The sequence below is a fragment of the Ochotona princeps genome, chromosome X, assembly GCF_030435755.1.
Source record: "Ochotona princeps isolate mOchPri1 chromosome X, mOchPri1.hap1, whole genome shotgun sequence".
In the NCBI taxonomy this organism is placed as follows: Eukaryota; Metazoa; Chordata; class Mammalia; order Lagomorpha; family Ochotonidae; genus Ochotona; species Ochotona princeps.
The window spans coordinates 20,527,809-20,554,455 of NC_080865.1; the positions used below are offsets into that span (position 1 = coordinate 20,527,809).

Genomic DNA, 26,647 nt, shown 5'->3' on the forward strand with positions numbered 1-26,647 from the left:
TAAAGTCATTTAACCAAATCAAAAGAAGTTGACTTTATTTAAATGCCAGACATACTATCTAAAAAGAACACCCTAAGAAAACTCATCTTTTGGTTAGTCTTGCCATGTTTTTATAAAAAAAGAATATAAACATATATTCAGGTGAACTCTAACTAAGGTCTGATTTGAGCAACATTGATTAAACTGCTGCCTGTAATTCCAGCATCCGATATGGATACCAGTTCAATTCCTAGCTGCTGCTTTTCTGCTAATGTGCCAGAGAAAGCAACAGAAGGTGACCCAAGGGCTTGGGTCATGAACCCAATTGAGAGACGTGAAGAAAGCTCCACTTTCCTTTCTTTGGCCTGGCTTAATCCTGACCATTGTAAACACTTGCAGAGTTAAACAGTAGATGGGTGATTTCTGTTTGTCTCTTTCTTATCTATAATTTGCCTTTCAAATTAATACATGTTTAAAATAACTGGAAGAAAAGATTAAACTGTTTGCAAATCTTAAAGCATGTCATGAATATGAAACTGCTGTGAAAGCATCTTACGATTTCTTCGTTTGAACAGCATTTTATTCTGAGGCAGGCTAGAAATTCACGCACTGTGAAATGTGGAGATAAGTCACTTTTACTGAATTTGCCAATTAGGAAAAAAAGGCAATTGATCCTGTTTTGGTGGTTACTATTAAATGGAGTCCAATTGTTAACTCTGGGTAATTGAGAAAAGTTCAACAGCCTTCAGAATTTGGAAGAGACCATGAATTGTTTAGGGCCGTTGATTTGGGGAGAGAATTCCAAGGTTTATTTTCGTGTTGAAGCTTTCAAATGTTACTGTCTTTGAAGAGTGAACAAATTGAGCCCCTTATTTCCCTGTAAAGAAACATGTTAGAAATAGTTGTGCCTGTTCATTTATGTCTTAAGGAATTGGCCATTGAGTAACATTCATAGGAAATGAAATGATTTATTTTCATGGACTGGTTATTATTATAGTGTCGAATGGTATATATGTATGATCATTATTGAACTTTTATTAATATAAATATAACAGGTTTGTGCATTCACTGTATACAGTTCCAGGATTAGCACACTTCCCTCATTGCCCTGCCCTTCTAATACCTCCATTTCACTTCCCTAACTTCAGTTTTTGCAGACATAATCTTAATCTTTAGAGTTACACTCATGGTTCACCACTCATCGTGATGTACAGCAGGTATAAAATAGGAAAACCACAGTTTCCCTGCAGTATAAAGACAGGATAAAAATGACAATCATATCCCAAATTAACCTTTTCATTCTTGTACATGTTTTTTATATTCTATATTAGGTGCTGCATATTACAGGCAACATTTGTCTTTTTAGCCTGGTTGTTTTCAGTAATTATAATGGTTTTTTTGCATCCATTTTGTTGCAAGTGGCAAAATTTCATTGTTTACTGCTGAGTAGCATTCTGCAGTGTGTGTATACCAAATTTTTTTTATCCAAGAATCAATTTATGGATATCTGGATTGATTTGCATATCTTAGCTATTGTAAACTGAACTGAAATAAGTGTGAGTATATAATTCATTCACTGATAGCTGATTACATTTCTTGAGGATAAATCTTCAGTAGTGGGATAGCTGGGTCTTGTGGTAGATTTATTTTTAGATTTCTGAGGACCTTCAGATTTATTCCAAATGAGGTATTCCTTTGAGCTTATGTACTCCTTTGACAGCTGGTAATCTTATACATTAGTTTTCATATGTGTGTTGGCCATTTCTATTTCAGCCTTTGAAAAATGCTGGTCCATGCCCTTTGCTGATTTCTTAACCGGATCATGTAATTTGTTGTTTTTGAACTTGCTGAGATGTAAATGGATCCTGGATATTAAGATTCTGTTGTTGCCATCTCAGCGGTTGCCTCTTTGATGACAGTTTTCTTTGCACTGAAGAAGCTCCTACCTTGATGCAATGCTGTTCATTTTTGGTTTGTCTGTGCTTCTGGAGTTTTTCCAAAAAGTCATTGCCAAGGTTCTACCCTGCAGCGTGTCCTCAAAGTTTTCTTGCAGTAATTTGGTGGTTTCAGGTTGTAGATTTAGATCTGTGATAATTTTGAGTTGATTTTTGTGTAGGGTGTAAAGTGGGAGTCTTGTTTCGTATTTCTGAACACACAAGTTTCCCAGCACCATTTGTTGAAGAGACTGCCCCTTCGCTTTGGATTGATTTCAGCTCTCTTGTCAAAAATTAGTTGGCTGTAGAGAAGGGCATTCGTGTCTTAGGTTTCTATTCTATTCCATGGATCTATATGTGGGTTTTTGTGTCAGTATCAAATGTTTTTATTATGACTGTCCTATAGTTTGTCTTCGAATCTTGTAGTGTGATGCCTCTGGCATTGTTTCTGTTGTTTCTTACTCATGTACCTATTTGTGGGCTCTTGAGTTCACATACGAATTTTAGCATCATTTCTGTTTAGATCTGAGATGCATGTCATTATTTTGATTTGGATTGTATTGAAATTGTAGATTGATTTTGGCAACATTGAAACTTTGATATTAATGTTTCAGTGAACGAACATGGAAGATTTTTATCTTTTTTGTTTAACATTTTATGTTTCTGATTTTCATTATATTGATATTTTAGCCTGTTGATTAAACATATCCCTAGGTATTTAAGGTTTTTCTTTTTCCTCGAACTATTGTGAGGCCAATTTTATAGGTTTTATTTTTCGCAGCCATATCACTGTCTGACTTGATATTCTGGAACTTTACCAAACTTCTGAGATCTAGTAGTCCGTAAATGGAGTCTTTTTATTCCCTTATATATGTCATCTTCAAATAGGGATGAGTTCATTTCCTCCTTTGCATTTTACATCCTTTTGATATAATATCAGGAGCTTGAACTTCAATGTGGGTCTCTTGTATGTGTGACAGGTATCCAATTCATTGAGCTATCACCTGCTGTCTTCCACACTGTGTGTTACTAGGAAGGCTCGACCAGTACAGTTGAGACTGGAATGCCACCACTCTGATAGGGTAGCCTCTTACCTATTGTGCTAAATACCTGTTCCAAATACATTTTTTAACGTGATTTTTGCAGTTTCAGCTCTCTGAGAATATTTAGTCATTGAAAGTGAATGTGGCTACCGAGGGGACTAGAAATAAATACTGATGTTCATAAAAATTGTTCATTGATCAACTGAAAGTATCAGAAATAGAACAAAATAAGCATTTCCTCACCACCTACCAATTGTAAACACAGCACTTGCTCTTTCTAACGTGCCATCTCATTTAGCTCCAAGCACTAAGCCTGGAATTGTGACAAGCTCTTGTTTTACAAATAATATCTTCAGAGGAATTAAAGAAATGCCTAGGGTTTCTCATAAAACAAGTGTTCTGGATATATTCCTAGGAGTGCTATTGCCGGGTCATACGGTATGTTGTATTTGAGTTGTTTGAATGTTCTCCATACTGATTTCCATAGAGGCTGTACCAGCCTGCAGCCCCACCAGCAGTGGAGTAGGGATCCCTTTTCCCCGCAACCTCGCCAACAAGTGTTGTTGGTGCTTTTATTCATGTGGGCCAGTCTTACTGGCGTTAGGTGGTACCTCATTGATGTTTTAATTTGGATTTCCCTTATTGCCAGGGAACTTGAGCATTTTTTCATATGTTTATTTGCCATTTGGGTTTGTTCCTTTGTGAAGTGTTTGCCCATTTCCCGTGCCCATTTCTTGAGTGGCTTGTTTGTTTTGACATTTTGGTTGTTTTGTAGCTCTTTGTATATTCTGGAGATCAGCCCTAAACTGTGTCACATAATACAATGTAATTAATGAATTTAAAATAAAATTAAAAAAAAAAAAAAAGATTAATAACATATCATAAAAAAAAAAAAAAAAAAAAAAAAAAAAAAAAAAAAGAAATGCCTAGGGTAACTTCAGGTGTATTTGGTGGGTATTAGTTTTAACTTGGTAATTCTGCCTTTGAAGGCTTTCCTCTCTCTTCTGAAATGTTGGTGAGTCTTGACTCCTGGTAGATCCTAAAGGCAAAATCAACTGCAGATGTAGTAAGGCATATCGAAACTGTTATGGCAGTCATTTTGCCCACATTTGCAGTGCCTGAATGGAAGAGGCACACACTCTGTGCATGTGAATGTGGATGCTCTACGTACATGCCGGTAGTGAATACACAGGACATTTTAAGAATGTAAAGGCTTAAGGGAATTCATCATCACTATCATTCCTGGAGCTATTTGTTTATATCATAAGTAAATGGAACTAGAAAATGAACCAAGATGTTGAGGGTGCTTCTAATGGGAATTTCAGTGCTTTCTAAGCCAGTGGATATTTGGCAGAGCTAACCTTGACATCTCTATACTGTGTGGCTACCAATGCATAACATATCCTCTGTGCTGCATCTGCAAATAAGCATGTTCTCTTTGTTTTCAACAGTTACTGTCAGGCTGAAGCCCTTTTATTATTATGTAGTAGATTTTCTTGATGTTTACCTTAATCTGATTTCAGTGCTTTTAGGTGGAGGATTAGCTTTCTACACCACCACACTACCCCAGCAAGGTGAACATTTTGTTGAAAATGAAAATCGAAGCAATTTTCAGATTATTTCTTTCATGTCTGCACAGAATATAGATGAAGTCCAGCCCACTAGAGTGGTAATGGAAAGAGGGAAAATTGTCCAGGGAAGAAAACTGGGAAAGATGGAGAAATTAGCTATCTACCTATCACTTCTTAGAAATCCTAGAAATAATTGTACTTGAGGCTTTTTCATTTGGGAGAAAAAATAAACCTCAAAATGTGCTGTGCTATCTAATTGGTCATTAGTAAAGGGATTTTTTGGTTCAATTGGCAGTTTTTAATATAGTGCTTTTCTGTTAGTCAATTTCCTGTGTTTAGAATGCCTAGTTTACAAAAATGCTTTGGAATTTTATATTTGATACACAATTTGTTCTCATCAGTCTTTTGTGTACATGTATTTAACCAACCTGAAACACTGTAAACTACTTAAATTCAGTATTTGTAATATTTATCTTTCTAATTATATTTGAATGATATTTTCATGCAACAGTAAATGGCCTAAGTATTACTGCACACAACACATGGTCCTTATTGTTTTAAATGTATGTGCCAAACCTGAAAATGTTGGTGATTTCATGTTTGTTAATAAACTGAAGCAGAAAGAATTTGTAACACAAACTATATATATATCTGTACACATAGCCCATGTATATTCTGGAATGACCGAAATGTATGTTTTAACCAAAGGAAGCACTTAGCCTTTCAAAGAACATAGAAGAGATAATCAGAAATTGTTTCTATCCTATTAACTTTTTGTTACATGTTGCTTTCCATTGTTTGCTGTTGAAACTTCAAATCAAAAACCACTAAATCTTATACAATTCTGTGTATTTTCTAAGCACTCTTTTAGATGTACACTGAGTAAAAAAAAACACATAGATCTAAATGTATACTGAATTGGGCTTCTAGTAGTTTCTTCTTTCATATTTATTTCTTATTTTTAATTACATTTGATTTTATAACAGTTTCATAGTAGTTTCTTTTTTCTAAGATTATTTGTTTGAAGATGGGAGAGACACAGGGAGAGACGGAGTTTGAGGGAGAGAGACAGACAGATTCCACATGCTGGCTCACTCCCCAAATGATTGCAGCAGCCAGTGGTGGGCCAGGTAGAAGCCAGGAAACTGAAACTCCATCTTGTTCTCTCCTGTAGGTGGCAGCAGCTCAAGCACTTGGGCCATCTTAACAAAATCAACCAACCATCCTCCCAACATTCCCACCTTCCTTTTTGTTTATTGCTTGTACTAAGCCTCTTCTCAAAAAGGAATTTCAAATGAGTGTGAATGGAAAGAATTCAGCACCACTGATGACATTTGAAAGTAGTATGACATAAGTTATATTTAAATAATAAAACTCAGAATGTCTACTAAGGGAGTAACAAATATAGTCAGGTCCTTGAACTAGCAAATTATTTAGAAGTAGTAGTAGCATTCACAGAGGTATAACAAAACCCTAATTTGTGAAATCTAAGCATTTTGAATGTTAAATTTCAATGCTGCCCTTTTCTCTTGTCATAAGAAAAAAGGTTATTTGACATTAGAGAATAAACATCCCTGACATTTGTATATATCTGATACTGGTATAGACATTGAATTAGCATGAAAAGTTTTTCAAATCAGGTGTTAAAAATGCATCACCTTAGAATGAAAAGAAATATATAGTTAAATATTATAGATGAATGTGTGTATGAATATACAAATTTTAAGCTTTTATTGAAATATACTAGCAATTATATATCAAAGTATATTCATTTGAAGATATTATCTACTGACACACATAAGTTTCAGTATACTTCTCTGGGGATACATCAATATTTGAAGATAATTTGGCTCATATTTCAGGCTTAATTAACAAATCAACTGTAAATCTATTGTGTAAATTCAGCTACAAGAAATTCAAATCTGAAGTCACCATTTTAATAAATATTTAATTAAAAATAGCTTTTCAAAACTCAATATAATTAAACTTACATTGAGCATTCTGATCTCAAATAGAAAAGGAAACAGGCCTGTTTTGACTTACTGATCAAGGTCCTTTGGTGGATACCTAGGTTGGCAGAAGAATTTGGCATTTTATCTGTGACTTGTCATGTTTGTCACTTTTGCCTCTTGTAAAAATCAGTTTTTGAAAATGGACTTTGTATATTGTATCATTTTTTTCATTGTTCATGTTGGGGATGCTAGCTAATGCTATGCTGTTCATTAATATGTTTGCAGCTGAGATCTAAGAAAACAAAGTTACAATTGTGACAGTTTCTATCTTGTAGATATTGAGTTTGCATAGAAAGGTCATTTTAACCTTTTTTTTTAAATCTGCGGTTATAAGTGAAAGAAGAGACAGTTTTAAAAAGTCAGAGATCATGCAAATAACATTGTCACACAGTGTTTATAATAAAGCAGTCAACAATGTTGTGCACTGTTGAAAATGTGCTTTTATCATGAAGAATCTTTTTTTCTGTTCTTCTACTCTGTTCACTGTATAATTCTGCATGGCTCCTGTGTTTAATTTTAAAGCTATCAACACACACCTAGCTTGACTTTGTGCTACAACTTAGGCACAAGCATCAAATCTAAATCCTTGAGCAATATGACAAGAAGATTATTTGTGTTTCTTTTTTTTTTCAAAGATTTTTTTTTATTGTTATTGGAAAGCCGGATATACAGAAAGGAGGAGAGACAGAGAGGAAGATCTTCCATCTGATGTTTCACTCCCCAATGAGCTGCAACGGGCCGGTACGCGCCAATCCGGAGCCGGGACCAGGAACCTCTTCCGAGTCTCCCACGCGGGTGCAGTGTCCCAAAGCTTTGGGCCGTCCTTGACTGCTTCCCCAGGCCACAAGCAGGGAGCTGGATGGGAAGTGGAGCTGCCGGGATTAGAACCGGCGGCCATATGGGATCCCGGGGCTTTCAAGGCGAGGACTTTAGCCGCTAGGCCACGCTGCCAGGCCCTATTTGTGTTTCTTGAACAAACAGGAAAGATGAACACAGACATCTATATATTAGACAATAAAGAGTACATCGGATCATATATACTTTAGAGACCCAATGTGAGTTTGGAAATAAATATTTTATGAATCAAATTTTTTCTCATATTTCTTTACTAAAATGGATTAAAATGGTGAAAATAACCATGGTATAAACTATACAAAGAACTTCTTTCCTAGTAACATTTAAAACATTGTAGCTACATGTACTATTATGTTAGAAGAAGATTGATTTATCTTCTGTAACCCAGCAAATTATTGACCATATAATTATTGGCAAATTTATTTTTCTGAAGAAGTCTTGGTTGACACTTTAAAAATGTTCCCAGTCCTGGCTTACATAACTGAGAAAACAGATTCAACATGGCTCTGAAGGACACTGCTGCATAATAATGTTTCCATTTTTGGCCTCTAGGCAGCGTTAATAAACCCATGTAAGCTTTGGAATGTCAAAGGCATGACGGGTAATATGGACTTCTCACAGAATATATGTATGGTCATTTTGTAGCAAACTGCTTCACTTGAATGCATTACCTGAAAATACAAAGAGAAGAAATAAAAGTGATTTTTATGGTGCTCTAAAATGTTGAGGCTTAAAAACGAAATATGCTAGGATACAAGTACTATTGCATTGAAATTGTGGTTTTAACGATTCTAGGAAGTTCCCCTGAAGGCTGCCATAGGGTTTGGATAAGTAAGAGCTACACTGTTAAGTCCGAAGCATTATTTTTCTCCAATAAGGACAGTAGATTTGCCAGAGTGAGAGTTCCAAAGCTGCAGCTGGATTTTTGTATTATCTAACAAAATGTTCTAAAGGTGGACTAATTGGCTAGACATTTTGACTTCTTCCTTTTGGGGAAATCCTGAGTTATTGTGTCAGGTAAAGTCTTGAGATAAACTCCTAGATAGAGTATGTCTAATCCAAAATAGCCTCCTGTTTACTATGCTATGTATACCTTCTATTTATTCCTGTATAACCCTGTTTATCTTTACAAATGTATACTGTATTTTAAAAAGAGCAATGGCATCATTTTATGATGGCAGTAATTAATTGGGGGAAAATCAACTTTTAGGGGGGAATGAAACATGCAAGTTTGAGAGCTAGAATTTGATCTTTCCTTTTATTCTAGGGTTTATTTGAGGAGAAAGTGATTATTTTCTGTCAAAAATAATGCCATTGTAATTCCACTTCAGAAAAAAAAAATCCAGTATTCTGCCTGCTTTACTGTAATCTTAGTAAAGAAATGCTAAAGTCAGCTGTGCTACCTTGTTCCCAGTATTTATTAATTTACTTACAAAATAGAGGGATGAGAACATCTCTTTTCTATTGAAACTTAAACTTCATTTAGTATAGAAAAACAAAAAAATGACTAATATCAAAAGTTATTGAGCATTGACGTTGTTATGGTTTTTGAAAGGTAGAAATAGAAAATAACTTGGGGACAACATTAGATAGCACACATTAAAATCTGTGGAAAGGAGATAAAACTGAGTGCTGAATAATAAGGTGAGATTATTTATAGATCTGTTGCAAATGGAATTCAGGTAGAGTGGAATAATTTGACATATCTGGAAGAGAGAGAAGGCAGGGTATGTGAAATGGTACGAGAAGGTAAGGATACAGAATTAGATTGTAAAACAAGGTTAGTGTAAGAATGTGAAAGGGGTTAAGTAGGAAATTTGTATTTTATTGTATAGTGTAACGGAAATCCATGTTTTGTGGATGGATGTGTACCTTTGGATTTGTAGTTTGGAGGAGAAGGAGTAAGCAGAGGTGCTAAAAAACAGCATAGTTGAGTGTAAGTGTATTCAGGAGAGGATGGGAAGTGCAGTTTCAGGAAAGATGAGGTCGGGGTGAAGAACTGCTGAGTTAGATTAGAAATTAAAATATTATAGGAGATGCATGAAATTTATGCAAATGGGCACTATTTGGGAACTGGAAATATTGATGGTGACCTTTATAAGAGATTTCAATATCATGGTGAGAAAAATTGAGCAGTAGGGAAAGTTAGTATAGATAGTAACCATAAAACACAGGAAACATTATTCAATGAAGAGGAAGATTTAATTGGATGATGGAAGATTGACTCAAGAAAGTTGTTTTATTTGTATGACAATGGAAAACATCAGTAAGAAAGAGATGGAAAACAATAGAGGAACAGATAATTACAGGCAAAAAAATCTTTGAAAAGATAAAAATATCTAGAGTAAGGAGCAGAGCATTCTAAAGTTTACAAAATATCTCAGCATGTGGCTTATCTGTATATGATCCAGTTCAATTAACAATACAAACCTGTATTATTGAATTGCAAGCAAGAAAATTACTTGTGATGATTGTTTTATAGTAAAGTATATTTTCTACAAATTTAAAGAATGAAGTTACACATATTTACAAGATCAGATGACTAATTTTCTTTTAAAAATTATCTTTCAGGTGCTTCAAGAAGATCTTGAACAAGAACAAGTCAGAGTTAATTCTCTCACTCATATGGTGGTGGTAGTTGATGAATCTAGTGGAGAACATGCGACTGCTGCTTTGGAAGAACAACTTAAGGTCAGATTCGTTGAATAAATATATCCCTCAAAATAATTAAAGTTGCAAAAATAATTAGAAAATGTAGAATTTAAACTGGAATGTAATATAATAACAAGCTAATTACAATTACTTTGTGTTTATGAATATTCTGTTTTCATCAAGTTTATTCATTCACTCATTCTAATTGCCTTCCCTTTGGATGAATACATGAATGCAGTTGTTTTCTTTTAAAACTGCATTTGAATCCCATGTACTTAGAGAACTAATCTGATGTGCTTCAATAATGAGAAGTTGAATTTCTTTGATGCATTTCTTTATATATATATATTATTTATTATATTTTGGACAATCTTTACATAGTTAATTAGGGTAAAAAGGTTCAAGGTAAAGGGGGATATTGAGGGAGAAGCCCCACCCAGTTTCCCACCCACCCCTAGTCCCGGATGTGGGGCATGCTCTGAGATTCTTGCTCAGGTGTTTTTGATAGTTCACCATTTATGAATCGTTGCCAGTCTCGCCACTCCAAGCACGATGAGGTCGTTGAAGGATCTACTGATTGACATAGTCCATCCTAAAGTCTCCATTTGCCCAGTATTTCGCTGCCAACATATAGTTGAGGTGGTTGATTGACTTGTTCTTTCCTCTGTCTGTTCTTCGTTAGGGTTCTGAGTCCAGCATTTTGGTTGGGGAGATCCCCAAAGAAACTTTGAGGTATTCCCAGGCCAGATTGTTGTATGTTCTAGCAAGCACAGGGCCCAGCACAGTCCATCACCCCGATCAGCTGGTGGTTGCAATTGCTGGGTTGGTTCTGTTCTCAGTCCCTAGTTGCACTGGAAGCAATGGGTGTTGCAGTCCAGCCTGGTTCTGCCCAGCACATACTTGGCCCTCACATGAACCAGTGGGAGCTGCAGCCTAGTCAGAGCGACCCACAATAACCCCCACCAGACCTCCCCCTACCCTGATTTGCCAGTATGTGCAGCGGACTAGTCCCATCTGTCCCACATCCCCTTCTGTTCTCATACAGCTCAACTGTCCAGTCCTCATGGATGTTGTTGGGTGCCTCTCTATCTAGCGACCCCTGCCCCTGTCCTGGTTTTTGTGCTCTTTAGTGGGAATGGTAACCCAAGAGAAGGGAGCCCACTGTTTCCCTCCAAGGCCACTCCCACTCCCAGATTATGCACTCTCCAGGTAGTTCTGTGGTTTGACCTGACAGAATTAGCCCCCAGTGCCAGCTTCTGCCACCTGTTGCTGTGGCTAAGCCCAAACAACCCTCACCCACTCTAATTGTAGTTTGCACCAGTAGGAACAATCAGCCCAGCCTGGTTTTTCCCTGATCTAGTCCACATGAGGTGCACAGGTGTTGTAGCCCTGCTTATTCTGGTCTGTCCCCATCCCAGCCCACGCTCTCCAGTGGGAGTAGCTGTCCAGCGAGGGGACCAGCCCCTTAATCCTCCTGCCGGTTCTGCCCCCTTCCTTCCTGGTTCTCACACGTGCTGGTTGGGTGCTGCAGTCACATCCAGTACAGGCAACCTCACCTTGGCATTTCATATTGTACACTGGTTTTTGTCGCGACCAGACCTGGCTCGACCCACACTGTTCTGGTGTTCAGATTTGCCAGTGGATGACATGAACTGATTCGGCCTGGTCTGCCCCCGACACATGCCAAATGTATGCCAGTGGGAAACTTTCCATGGCCTATTCTGGGCTGTTTTCTATCATGCTTCTTGCACTTACCTGCAGGGACTGTGTCCTGCCAGAGGAGTTGCCCAGGCTCCTCCATCAGAACCCCTCCTAATGCCAGATTTTGCGCATACCAGGGGGTCCTTGAGCCAGCCCTACTCAGTTCACCTCCTGTCCCAGCAGGAACAGTGGCTGGCTTTCAACCCATTCTGGTTCTTGCTCTTGAATATTTCAGCCCAGCCATGGCTCGTCCATACCCACATACAGCTCACATATGGCTCATTAGGGATTGAGACCTAGCCTAGTCCGTCCCACATCTACCCTGGTCCTCCCGGACACCAGACAGTGTTGGGGTCTGGCCCGGCCTGGTGCATCCAGTCCCAGTCCACACTAGTGCCAAGAGAGACTACAACTGTTTCCTGGTTTGAACGCAGCCCTCATTCCAGCTTGTGCGCCCCTTGGTGGGAGCCTGAACCCAGTTGGGGTGTCCTCTTAGCTCCCCAACCAGGCCTGTTCCCAGCCATAGATCATGTGCCTGCCAGTGGTTGCTCTGACTCAGCTTGGCTCAGTCCCTCAGATGTCCTGGCCTCTGCCTTAGACACTGTGGCTTAGCGTCCTTGACTCATGCAGACCAGTAGGTGCAAGAGCCTAGCTCGGCATGACCTGTGCTCCATCCTGGTTTCTAGTTTCGCTTGTAGGCTAATGTTTGCTCAGTCCTGCCCAGTACATCCCGTTCCATTGCCAGTTACACATTACTGTTCTACATTGCCAGTTACACATTACTGTTCTACATTGCCAGTTACACATTGGCCATCCTATTGGAGCTACTTTGCCCAGCTTGTCTGACCCCCAGGTCTGGACCACATGTTCACCAGCAGGAGCTATGACTCGCCAGGGACGTTTCCCAAGTTCCACCACTTGGTCCACTCCCCGACCCAGTTCTCATATATGCCAATGGGTTTTAGGCCAGTGCCTGGTGCAGTCTGGCTTTCTATTTGGCAGTGTATGAGCTGGTGAATGTTGCAGCCCGGCCCACCCCACACCCTACTCAGGATGCACATTTGGGTGCTGCTGCCTTGACTAGTCCAGACTGTTCTGGGTTCCTTTACCTGTGATTGATGGCAGGCTCCTTGGTCACACCTAGCTTAGTCCATCACCACCTCAACCCTCGAGCTAACCAGTGGGGCTAAAATTTCCACAGGGTTTGGCCCACACAACCCTCACAGAATCTACCCCCAGCTATGGTTCTCGAATGCTAGTTAATGTTATGACACGTGCACATGGTGGCTGGAGTCGGGATCCGAGCAAAACACCCCATCCTGAGGCCCTCCATGCATTTCTTGCTATAAAATTTAAAATTTAATCTTGATGAGGACATGGTGGAATGTATAAGCCCTCGAAGTGTGGTTAGAGTGAATATTGAGCCTCTCCAGTTGGCTGCTAGCCAGGATTACTAGTTTTGTTTTTAGAAACAGGAATAATAGATATGTAAAAAGATAAAATGGATATTACATTATCTTTTTTCTTCAGAATTGAGAGGAAAAAAGTGTTATTCTGGAACAAAATCATTGTTAAGGAAAACAATGTGATGTAATCATTCATTCAAGTCTGCTGCCTTTTATTTGTAACAGTTGAATACAGATTTGTGTAAGGACACAACTGATGTGAGTGTAAACGGCTTTATCAGTTCAGTTATTCGAAACAGTTTTTCCTATCTAACTTATAACAAAAGCCTTATCTATGTTTTCTTCTCTTTTTGTGTGACATGTATTTCTTCATTGTGGTAAAAAGTCATTTCCTCAGGTTACTGTTCTACACTGCTAATATCCAACAATGCTATTACTCTTTCCATTATTAAATGACTAAAGGGCAACTCTTGAACTGACAGGTTGGACATGGCTATGATGAAGCATTTGATGTATACCAGAGACTCATGTTAATTTCTTTCATTTTAGTGCAATTGCAGAAGTCTATAAAAGGTTGTCACTTTAGATATGATAATAGATTACTGAACACATGTTAATATAAATGATACACGCACACCCATGCTCATGGCCAGCTGAAGTACCAGATTTTAAGTAATTCTTCAGTTTGGATATAGAAAAACAAACAAAAGAAAGAACAGATGGGTAAAATATGATAGTGTTTTCAAGAAAGTTTCCGAAAAGATAATGTCGTGAAGCAGATGTTGGAGAAGATAACTTTAAAAAAATATGAAAGCTTATTGAGGCAGAGATTTTTCTATGCTTGGTAATATTTCCCATCACCAGCTAAAACAAACCCCACTTTAGAAATAGCGTAGTAGTGCAGCCATTTGAAATGTTAGCATCTCATGTCAGCCTGTTCAAGTAAAAGCTGCTCTGCTTTGTGCTAGTGAGCCTGGAAAAACAGCTAGTGATGGCCTACTTGTATCACCATAATACCTCAATGTGCTTTGCTCCAGTTTTGTTCCGATGCTCTTCAGAGTCTGAAAAAGGCACCTGGTTGTCATTAAGAGATAGGTAAAAATGCATGGGAGGGGGCGGTTGATTAAGAAGTAAACCCCCATTCAATACAATGAGAGATAAGTTTACTCTTACTTCTTTTAAGACCTTTAATAATTCTTTTGTGCAATCTGTGCATGTGTTGATTTACCTCTCTGAACTCTGTTATTATGGTATAATGGTAGAATTTTTGTAACTTTAAAGGACTTTTAGAAGTCTTCTTTTCAAAAGTTTTGAATAAAGAAACAGGTCAGAACATATGCTAAGGGATTCTGAAAAATGACATGGCTTATGAAAAGTATTCTGAAAAGTACAGTCTATTGTAAATTGATTCTCTCTGAGGTTTAGCTTGTCCCTTAGCAATGTCACCACAGATCACATTACTGTCTGTATCTTAGCAGATTTCATGGATATTCAGTACCTTGAAAACAGATATGTCTATAATGATGTAAATTAACTAATCGTGTTAAAATTTTTTTTTTCAGCCAAATAGCTAAGGCTGGTAATTTATAGAGTACCGTAACCTGGAGGTCATTATCGTGTCTGTCTAAGCATTGCACATTCATTTTTTTCTCCAAGTATTTTTAATTTTTCTACACCCAGTATTCATACTAGATAACAGCTAAGACAGGAAAAAGAATTTGTTACAACTTTTCTTGGATGGAATTGGTAAATTGCAACCTAAAAGCCAAATTCAGTGCAATGATGAAGTTTAAGAGTGTTTGATATGCACACAGAGGCTTGCCTATACTCTTGGACATGCACTAATCAAATACAATTAAATGTAAATTAATGACCCAAGATGAGATTAGTTCTGCAAAAATATATGCATTGTCTTTTTGTGCTTGGTTTATTTCAGTTATCCTAATACCCTCCAAGATTGTCCTTGTCACTAATGGCAGGATTTTGTCCTTTATGGCTGAATAGCATTTCAGTGTGTGTATATTGGCCTTACTCCTATTGAATCTGAACTCACTGATCATGTAGAAATTCAGAGTAAAACAGCCATTGGCATTGGCTGGAGAAACAAAGAGGAGGAGGGAATTGAATAGATTGTCCAGTGAGACACAATGTCAAAATAGAAAGAAGGAATAAGTTGTGGTATTCTGTTGCAGAGCCTTGTAATTACAGCCAACACTGCATTATGTATTTCAAAATAGCTATATAAGATTTTGAAAGTTCTCTCATTAAAATAAGTGTTTATCGGGCCCAGCGGCATGGCTAACCGGCTAAAGTCCTTGCCTTGAAAGCCCCGGGATCCCATATGGGCGCCGGTTCTAATCCTGGCAGCTCCACTTCCCATCCAGCTCCCTGCTTGTGGCCTGGGAAAGCAGTCAAGGATGGCCCAAAGCTTTGGGACCCTGCACCTATGTGAGAGACCCGGAAGAGGTTCCTGGTCCCGGCTCTGGATTGGCGCGTACCAGCCCGTTGCGGCTCACTTGGGGAGTGAAACATCAGATGGAAGATCTTCCTCTCTGTCTCTCCTCCTCTCTGTATATCCAGCTTTCCAATAATAATAAATCTTTAAAAAAAAAGTGTTTATAATAAAAGGTGTTGCCAATATATGCATAAATGAAAAGCTCATACTTCATTAGATAAATATGCACAATTGTTATGTGTCCATCAAAAGTAAAAACAAAGCAAAAATCTGACATATTATATTCAGGACATCAGAAAAGGCCTTCATAGATACACACTTTGAGAAACAAAGGAGCTAGCACAAATTAATAAGAAAACATGAGAAAGAAGAAAAATATTCTGAGTGGAGCAGTGTTTGTTCATTCATTCAACAAGTATGTGTAGGGTGGCTACCTGGTGCAACCCCAAATTCTGAGCTTCAAGCTTCATTGTACCTCAGTGGAGATGCATTGTAAACAACTATAATGTAAATGAGCAAATATTATACAGTGGATATTACCAAAACTGTTTGCAAGACAAATTGCAGTCTTGTCTTTAGAGCTTACTTGTGTTTATTTGTGATTCTGCATTTGGGCAGCAGTCTGGCTAAATATTTTAAAACATTGATCTTCCCCCAATGAAGGTAGATTTTAATTTAATATCAGAGGAAATAAAGTTTTGACGTTCAAAAAGCAGAAATGCAGCACAGTGATGGTCCCATTGGTTACAGTTGACACCTGTCTTCATCAATCTTCCTTGAACAGTCGGACACTTGTGACTGGGTGAGCCTTAGCAAGATGATCCAAGAGCAAAATAGATTATGGTTACTTCTATAGAGAAACCATTAAGGCAAGTTTAAAAACCACAAGGAGGCAGCTTTATACCAAAGTTACTTCAAATTACTTGAGGTATAAAACCAGAAAAAGACTGGTAGGAAAGAAATGGAGTAGGTATGTCAGGAGAGGCTTCATTGAGAAAGTGACAATTTTGTACAAATAGAAAAGGAGTTAATTTGTAGGTTTACAGATCATGTTCATCTTTAGGCTTTTGAAAAACTGAAGCACATGAAAGAAGCCTACTGTTGAAGAGAAAACATGGCTTCTAATAAAACACCAGAGACATGGTTATACCCCTAACGTAGAGAAGATGCTCCCACGAAAAGCCTCTTTCAGAGAACAAAGAGAAGCATTAAAAGCCCCTTTTAGATATGTTCCTCCACATGACTTAAAACTCGAGACTTCAACTAAAAGTATTAATAGTCTCTGAGGCCATAGACCCAAGAGTGTTCCTGGCATATAAAGGCATTTGAATTATTTTGTTAGTTGACTTTCACCTTGAAGTTACTGTTACCATTTTAGAGGATAAAAGGTAACCCAAAGTAATGTACAGAAACAAGCCTCTTATTTTGAAGAAAGAAAAACTGTAGAAAACAATTTTGGAGGATTTTTAAACATAACACTATGTGCAGTGGTGGTGTTTCTCACTCATGTAATTAATAAAGAGTAAAGAAATAGGGTTTTTTTGGAAAAGAAAGTTCTAAGAAATAAAACAAGAACACTGAAATTGAGACAGGCAGCCCACATCATCTGAATGGATATTAAATAATTTTTAAGAAATATTATATAATATGGAGACATTACTTGGATTTATTATGTTGACTGATTCTGTAGAATAGATGAATCCATTTTAATTTCTCCAGTATTTTGAAAAGCCTCTTTGATGCATGATGTGTTTATGGATAACAGTTTTCCTGTGTGAGTTGGTGAAGAATGTATGATGATTTAATATATCTCATCTTTTTTTTTTTTTTAAGATTTATTCATTTTATTACAGCCAGATATACACAGAGGAGGAGAGACAGAGAGGAAGATCTTCCGTCCGATGATTCACTCCCCAAGTGAGCCGCAACGGACCGGTGCGCGCCGATCCGATGCCGGGAACCAGGAACCTCTTCCAGGTCTCCCACGCAGGTGCAGTGTCCCAATGCATTGGGCCGTCCTCAACTGCTTTCCCAGGCCACAAGCAGGGAGCTGGATGGGAAGTGGAGCTGCCGGGATTAGAACCGGCGCCCATATGGGATCCCGGGGCTTTCAAGGCGAGGACTTTAGCTGCTAGGTCACGCCGCCGGGCCCAATATATCTCATCTTAATATCTGACATATTAGATAACTGTACATGATTGAACTATTTCCTGATGTTTCTGAGACATTATAAAATTTTAGAGAATGAGCGATTAAAGTGTTGACTAGACATGCTGTGAGTTTCACCGTGATAGGAATTGCTGGTGAAAGCTCTTTTCTCCCATTGAACTGAGTCAGTTTGTAGCAATGTCTCGTAGAGTTAGTGTCACACCTTTCTCTTGTGTGCTTTAGATAAGAGCAGCATGCTCAGTATGTGTTCTTTCTTAGAAGTAACTGTTATGACATGGAGAAAGGACCTTAAGAGACAGATCTCAAAAGAATAAATAAAAATGAAGAATAAATATATGAGGAAATGCTTAGTAGACATAGCCATCAGGAAAATACAAATTGAAATGTCACCGTCATAATATCTATTCAAAAAAGACAGCAAGAGATGCTAGAAAGGATGTACAGGATGGGGGAATGCACAGAATGGGGGGTACTTAAGCACTGTTTATAAGAATGTAAATTATTGCGGCCACTGTGAAAAATATTTTTCCCAAGAGATTTTGTGTTTCCTTTTTGTCACCCATGTATTGGTTACTCGGTGCGCATTTTTTTCATGGTGCTGTAATTTGTTGTCACTGTTGTGGTGGTGGTTGTTCTAATTCATGCCAGTTGTTGACGTTGTTTCATGGCTTCTTGTTTGTGGAAGTGTACGGCAATGGAGTACTGGGGTCTACCATATCCACGTGTGGGGATACAATGCAATATGCATTCCTGCTTCCAAACAAAAGATGGATTCCCAATGAAACTGTTGGAAATGTGTAGACAGTGGGAGACTAGACTCTGTGACATTGTCTGTATCAGCAATGTCGGGGCACACTTAAATAAGAGATTGATGGAGTTATGACTCCTTATGAAGGATTATACTATTGTAGCAACATGGGGAAAATCTCTTGGGGGGTGACAGTTTTGGGGGGGAGTCCCAGTCTATACGAAATTGTACCACAAAATTCAAAAATTGCAGATAAAGAGATAACAAAAAACCCATAGAAATGGAACTGCCATATGAGTCAGCAATGCCAGTACTGGGTGTATACAGAAAGAAATGCTAATATGATACACATGTGGTAAATTTTTGTGAACAATGGTCATCTTGGTTTCCCTGCAGAATGTTCAAGTGCATTCCTCCTGTCACCTGCATCTTGGTACCAGGGATCTGAATTCCCGCTGTCTTTTATTCTTTGTAGCCTTTAATGACCACGATTCTCTCTAGTCTTATGAAATCAAGTCCTTAGCTTCCACGTATGGCTGAGAACATGAACTATTTGTGTTTTTCTATGCCTTGATTTTTTTCTCTCATATTTTATTACACCAGCACTACCAAATTTACCGAAGAGATGTGCTGGAACTCTTACTCTAAGCATTAAAATAAATGCATTAACAATGTTGCTGGAAAAGACAATGGTATACTTAAAGGGGGTAGTCCAGAAACATTTACAATATCTTCTGTCCTGTAATGACTTGAGTTTGAGGCATGTGATAAAGCATTTATAGTACACATCTTGAGCAGGAGGTGGAGAAGAAAAAGGCATCTATATAATGTAAAAGCCTATAGAATTAACAAATGAAGGTTCTTTGTAAAGAGGATTACGGTTTTCGTATTTTGGCATTGTGCTCAGTGGATGTAATGTACCTACAATGAAAGATATATTGGACAGAAATTCTCCACAAATCCAAGTGGCAGGAATTGTTGCCCATGGGGCGATGATGATGATAATGATGATAATAATAATAATGATTATTATTTAAGTTTGTTTAATATAACAAGTACAGATTTTCTTCATATGATGTAGTTCCAAGAAAACAGCCATCCTCTTACTTCTGTGCTCCCCTACCAATACTCTTCCATCCTCCTTGTCTTTAATCAGTTTTTGCAAAGACATAATTTAAATCCACTCCACATTCACAGGCTTAATTCTCCACTAGTCATAATAATCAGTACGTAAAAATTAAGAGGACCACGGTTCCACAGGAATATAAACACAGGCTAAAAAAAATGGAAATCTTATTTCAGAGTATCTATTTCATTCCTATACATTTTTATGTTCTAAATTTGTTTCTCCATATTAGGAAAAACATGATACTGGTCTTTTTGACATTGACTTACATTACTAAGCATAATGTTTTCCATTTGCATCATTTTTGGGGGGAGAAGATGGGATCTCATTTTTTTCTGAATAATTTTCCTTGGTGTATATACACAACATTTTCTTCACAGAATCATCAGTTGATAGATATTTGGATTGATTCCATAGCTTAGCTATTGTGAGTAAGCTGCCGATAAGTATGGGAACACAGATAGCACTTTTTCATTTGCTTACTTCATTTCCTTTGGGTAAATTTTCAGGAATTGGATGGCTGGAACATATGGTTCATCAATTTTTGGGTGTCTGAGGATTGATTCTTTGTGGTGTCTACTGTCATGGCTATACTCTTTGACATTCCCATAAACAGTAGATTAGAGTACCTTTTCCTGACATCCTTACATTATTTTTATTTTTGTATGGTAGCCATTCTAACTGGGGTGAGGTAAAATCTCATTGTGGATTTTATTTGTATCTCTGTGTTGGTTAGTGATTCTTAGCATTTTTGTATGCTTATTGCCTTGCATTAATTTTACATGTTTTAGGGCTAGCACAGTGACAATAGCCAGCTTATCTTCCACCTGTAGCACTGGTAGATCATATGGACATTAGATTGTGTCTCAGCTGCTCCGCTTCTAATGCAGCTCCCTCTTTGTGGTTTGGGAGGGCAGTAGAGGGTGGCTTAAGTTCTTGGGCTCTTGAACCTTGTCGGAGATCTGGAGGAAATTCCTGGCTCTTGCCTTCATAACAACTCAGCTCCAGCTGTTACAATCATTTTGGGAGTGGACCATGAGCTCTCTATAAAATCTGCCTTTTCAGTAAAAATACAAATAAATTTTAAAAAATGTATATATTGTGTGTAAAATTGTGGCACTAAATGAAAACTAGGAAATGCAATGCATAAGGAAGTTAAATACATGTTTATGTAGCTCATTTCTGACATAGCTCTACCTGTATCAATATATAATATCTTGGCATGGGGCTTCTCCTAATCTCAGTTTCTTAGGAGAAAATTATTTGACCTTGAAAAAATTATGCAAGTTTTCTTTACTCATCAACAAGAAGATAAGAAAGCCTAATGAATGAAGTAAGCTTAACTCTGAATATGCAAGTTTACTATATACTTTAGCACCTACTGCACACTGTGGAAATGAATGTTTAAATATTTCCCTGTTCTTTTAGAGCAACACTAATGGGGAAAGCAGTATCCACATGTGGCTATTTTGAGCACTTCAATTCTGCTAAATGTGTAGAAAGAACTGTATTTTTAAAAGATTTATTTATTTTTATTACAAAGTCAGATGTACAGAGAGGAGGAGAGACAGAGAGGAAAATCTTCTATCCGATGATTCACTTCCCAAGTGACCACAATGGTCAGTGCTGCACCGATCCGAAGCTGGTAACCAGGAACCTCTTCGGGTCTCCCAAACCGGTGCAGGGTCCCAATGCATTGGGCCGTCCTCAACTGCTTTCCCAGGCCACAAGCAGGGAGCTGGATGGGAAGTGGAGCAGCCGGGATTAGAACCAGCACCCATATGGGATCCCAGGCCGTTCAAGGCGAGGACTTTAGCTGCTAGGCCACACCACTGGGCCTGGAACTGTATTTTAAATTCAATTTCTTGGATTTAAATGTATTATTTGTATTTAATTTGTTAGGAAAAATTTTATGCAAAGCTAATGTTAACATTACTTTTTCATAGCAACCTTTCATTAAATTTAAGCGAATTTCAAATATCTCTAATGCAAATCTGACATGTTTAAAGTATATAATGCTAATTTTCAAAAATTTGATGCACTAATTGTTATTTATTAAATTCATATATTATTAGGTAATATTAGATCAGCTCCATTTATGTATTGCCATTGCTGTCCTCACTGTTGGCTGTATTATGACTCATGTGCTGAGCAATAAACTCCTATGTGCTCAATTTGCCAAAGATTTTGAAAGGTCTTAAAAAATAAAACATGACAAATTACAGGAGATGTTTAAGACAGCACAATGGAATAATAATATTCTTTCTTACTATAGGTCTTAATTCTAGTACTTTCTGAACAATATTATTTCCTTTTTGATTTGTGAAAATAGAAAGTTTAAGTTAAGAAATAGTAACAATTGTATTGGATATCCAGAAAAGTGCTCTCATTGTAAGTGTAGTTTGCAGAATTTATCTGGTGTTATTCCCGTGGTTCAACACACATGGTAGTGTAATAGTAACCTAAACCCCCCCCCCCCCCAAGAAGCCCTGGCACACTCAATCACTCCTCACACCTACTCAACAGTAACCTCTATCCTTATTTAGAATACCTCAGAAGAGATTGGCAACGTTTTGAATGTAAGTAAAGCTGCATTGTTGCTAAATTAAGTTTTCACTTAATACTCTATATTAATCTATGCTGTCTACAGTATTTAATTATCATTGTTAGATATGATTACTTTGTCCAAATATTCTACAGTTAGATTTTTCGTTCTTTTTACAAAATTCAAGTGAGTTGTTTCCGGCTTGGAAACCTGACAATAGTGATTCTATGAGCACAAATTGCAGATTTTTATAATTATGAACATATATGTATTTTCATATTGAAATTACAATTGTAGAATTGGCTTTTTTACAATACTTGTGCATGTATTCTTTTGCAGCTGTATTTATTTTTATAGGCATTAACAACAAATTTTCCAGGGTTAGCATATAAATGTGCAATCTGACAAAAGTGGATGAAAGCTAAAAGTTGCTTTTTATCTTCAATATTTGTGTTAGACTTTTAAGTAGTGTCCTATGTGTTTTTCATTGTGTGTATGGATACTTACTGAGATTTGGTACTGTTTTCAGTTGCTTATAAGACTTAATAAGAATGGACTCTGGTTAAGTGCCCATTTTTTGGTGGTTGCCTATATTTTTCTTAATGACTTGTAAGTACTTTAAAATATGTTGGATATTAATCCTTTGTTAACTGTGTGACAATTTTCTTTTTATTGCATTCCATGCGTTTCACAGGTAAATGATGCAGTTAGCAAGAGGAATGTTAAAATTTGTATATGTAATTTCAGTATTTTCTATTATGCTGAATGAAAATTTCCCCTGAGTTTAAAAGCAAAAATCCTTGCTCTAAAACTCTAAAAAATATTGTTCTGGGTTAACCTATAAGAACATTGTTGATTCAGCTTTCATATTAAAATCCTCCTAGAGTTTCTGATACGAGGAATAAATAAATGTCCCTGTTTTTCATAGAGATGCAATTCAAGCAACATTGCTGCCATAATCATCTTTCGTGTGTGTGTGTGTGCGCGCGTGTATGTGACAAAGGAAACATTTATTTTTGCTAATTGTTTTGGAGGTTCACAATTCGATTAGCAGGCTACATCTGTTCAGACATTGGCAAATGCCTTTCTTGGGTAGGGTCCCAATACGAGGCAAAGCACCACATAGAAAGGTGGGACATATTTATGTCTATGGATCTCCTTAGAAAGCCAGCGTTATATAATCATAGGGGATTTAGTAAATAACTAAATCTAACTGCTTCTTGATGAACTCATCACTGAACACCGTAACTAGACGATGACTAGGAGTTTGTGGATTAGTGTTAGGCCACAACATATGATATCTGTATCCAATAGGCAAATGCTGATTCAAGTTCCAGCTATTTCACTTCTGATCCAGCTTCCAGCTATTGCACCTGGAAAGTAAACAGGAGAAGGTTTTCTGATATACACCTCTGACTTTTTTAATTCTTTAGGAAACTTTCAAAATGTAAATTAATTCTCTGACCTATGGGATACAAAAATTGTATATTCCAGAAATGACTTTCTTAAGGACTTAATAGCCATCCTTTTGAAGTGGAACCCTCAAAAAAATACATAGTGCAACAATCCAATAGTATCTAAGGGAGGTATAAGGCTCAGTTCAATCTGCACCAGTTAGGTTACCATTTTTTACTTCTAGATGGTTAACAGTTTCAGTACAGTTACAATGAAGTATGAAAGGATTTTTGTTTTCTATCACTTACTTTCAACAAGTATCAATATGGGAATATATTCTTTTTTTTCTTTTTTTTATTAATTATTATGCATTATGTGACAGTTTCATAGGCTCTGGGAATCCCCCCACCCCTCCCCCTCCCCTCCCCCCAGGTGGATTCCTCCACCTTGGTGCAGTATTACAGTTCAAATTCAATCAAGATTCTTTCCTTGCAAACATATACCAAACATAGAGTCCAGCTACTTATTGTCCAGATGGGTTGAACAGTTTCTTGGGGAGACCATTTCTGGTCCGAAGTTAGAGCTGGTAGAATATCATCCCAGTCAATTAAGAGTCCCAATATAACATTAACAGCAATTTGCAACATTATGGAATTGACATGGTTTTGAGTAACCAGTATGTTAGAAAAAAAACAAAAAACAAGTTCTTAACCACAAGCTATGATTAGCTCATTGACATTTCAATTTTAGTCTATATACAGGACCGGCTGCTATATACCTTAAAATGGCTATAAGGTACCATTCAGCTGTCTCATGTCTATTTCATTTTAGTATTTAGCCATTTGTTGTGTTGAAGTATAATTTTACTGATCTTGGCAGATTTTGGGATAATCTAGGCTGGCTTGTAACTCTAACAAAACATTTGTCAACAATTAAGGTGCATAACATTTTTTTGGGGGGGGGGGGGATGTGCAGGAAAGTCCCCAACACCACGGTGAAGAGTGACTAATCTTTGTGTCCCACCCAGCGAGGCATGAGCCAATCCACGCCAGCTCTTTCCTGTCAGATTCCAAGCTCTATTTTTTGTTGTTTGTCTATTTATTTTAGTTTTTTTTAGTTTGTATGATTGTCTGTTTGCTATGAGGGGTTTTCGGAGCGATCCTGATGGTCATTGCAAGGGAGGGTGGGGGTCCAGAGGTGGAGCCAGGCTCGGACCAGAGAAAGCTCTCCTCCCTGGTCCCGAAGGACATTTATCGTTCTTCTGTTTCTGCGGACGGCTCAGGGCTTCTGGTTGTCTTTCCAATGACGTTGGTTTCTGCACGGTAGTGTTTGAACTTCTTCCATCCCCTGCGGAAGCTCCGGTTGGGGGTGGGTGACCTCCGAGTACTCGGCCTCCGAGGGCATCCAATTCCCTGTGGCCTCCTTGGCAGTTGGGATATAGTCCTTGTTGCTCGTATTAATAGTTTGTGGTGAAGGTCTGGGAGTCTTCATGGTTGGGATCCAGGCTTTCTCCTTGCCACCTGCTCCACCCTGGAGTGCCCCCCTGCTCCACGCACATGACCTCCTGTTAAGAGGTTGTCAGGATCACACCCGATTCCCCCCTCATGCATTGGTATAGTAGTTTTACTAGTGTTTAGTGCCGCTTTGAATCTGTTGTCTATGAATTACCAGATTTGATCTTGATAGGCTATATTGTACTTTTTCCTCACTCTTTTTATGGTCCTGAAAGGCTTCCCTGCACTCCCCCCCCCCCATTACAGGTTAACATAGCGTATTGAGGGTATAGTAGGTTTTACAGTTTTTCGATGTAGATCTTAAGTATTCTGACATTAATTGTTGGTTTATAGATTATATCGCATTATCTTATTGTATTGGATACAGGTTGTTAGAGATTGCAATAATATTACAATATACAGGTACTATCTTTCAGGTTGTCATCTTTTCATCTCAGATTAAGGCAAACATGTGGTATTTAACCTTTTGGGATTGGTTCATTTCTCTTAGCATGATGGATTCCAGTCGGGCCCATTGGTCCACAAAGAACTGCATTTCATTTTTTTTAATAGCTGAGTAGTATTCCATAGGGGAATATATTCTTGGTTTGAAAGTACAAAAGTAAGATTGACAACTATTGGGCAAAATATAGGCCTGATGGATTACAGGTAGAATGTGAAAACTTTATTGCGAGCATCTGGCTGAAACTATTTCACAATAGTTTGAAGAAAATTTTTATGTGGTAGATTAATTATATCTGTAAGAAAGTCTGCTCTGTTGGCAGTTAAACTCTGAATCTTTGCCAATCATGAGCAATTCAATAATTGATGACAGTTCTCAGACCACTTTGACGTATGTTGATCCATTTGATCCTTACTGTGACCTGCCTCACAGGATATCATTATGTCCATTTCATTACAGGACAGATTAAAACTCAGCAAGAGTAAGGGCTTACCAACAGATGCTAGGGAACTGAGGTGAGAATTCAGGCACTGGGTACCTGCATTCTAGTGATATGTAGCAGATTACCAGATTTAGAGCTTGCCTTGCATTGTTAATAACCATGGTGAAGTATTGGTGATTTTGAATCCGAGGTAAGAGGGCCAGATTTCACATTGGCCAGGGAGGTGTTTAATGAAGAAAGAGAAAAGGATGTTGTCAAAACAATAAGAAGAAAAGCACTGTATTTATAACTACAATGTGATTTTCAGCTTTGAGACTTTCATGTACTACGTGAAATGCATGTGTAGGTATTCTGCCACAAGACATTAACCTCAAAGGTAAGGAGCCTACCGGAGGAGTTCAGAGTACTTGAGGCATAAAACAATAAGGAGCTGTAAAACCTCAAGCTACCATAGAATGCCTGGGAATCTGATGATTGCTGGAAAGAACACTGTCATGCTGTAATGCTCCTTAGGGCTCCTGCTCTTTATTTTCTGTTATCCCAGTTGAATAGACTGGTGGGAGCTGGAGACCATGGAATTTATTAAGCTGCCACAGAACATTAAATAATAGCCATTGCCAACAGCAAAAAAGACCTTTCCAAATATATTCATCAGTAC

The 26,647-nt window shown here is 37.8% G+C and overlaps 1 protein-coding gene across 5 annotated transcripts in view; it reads left to right on the forward strand.

The window, feature by feature from the left end:
- DMD (dystrophin) overlaps positions 1-26,647 on the forward strand; it is a 1,951,117-nt gene that overhangs the window by 545,586 nt on the left and 1,378,884 nt on the right. For all 5 annotated transcript variants that reach the window (XM_058659083.1, XM_058659078.1, XM_058659079.1 and 2 more), the window contains one exon: positions 9,966-10,085. In XM_058659083.1, the coding sequence (XP_058515066.1) occupies positions 9,966-10,085 (120 nt within the window). The remainder of the gene's footprint in view (positions 1-9,965; positions 10,086-26,647) is intronic.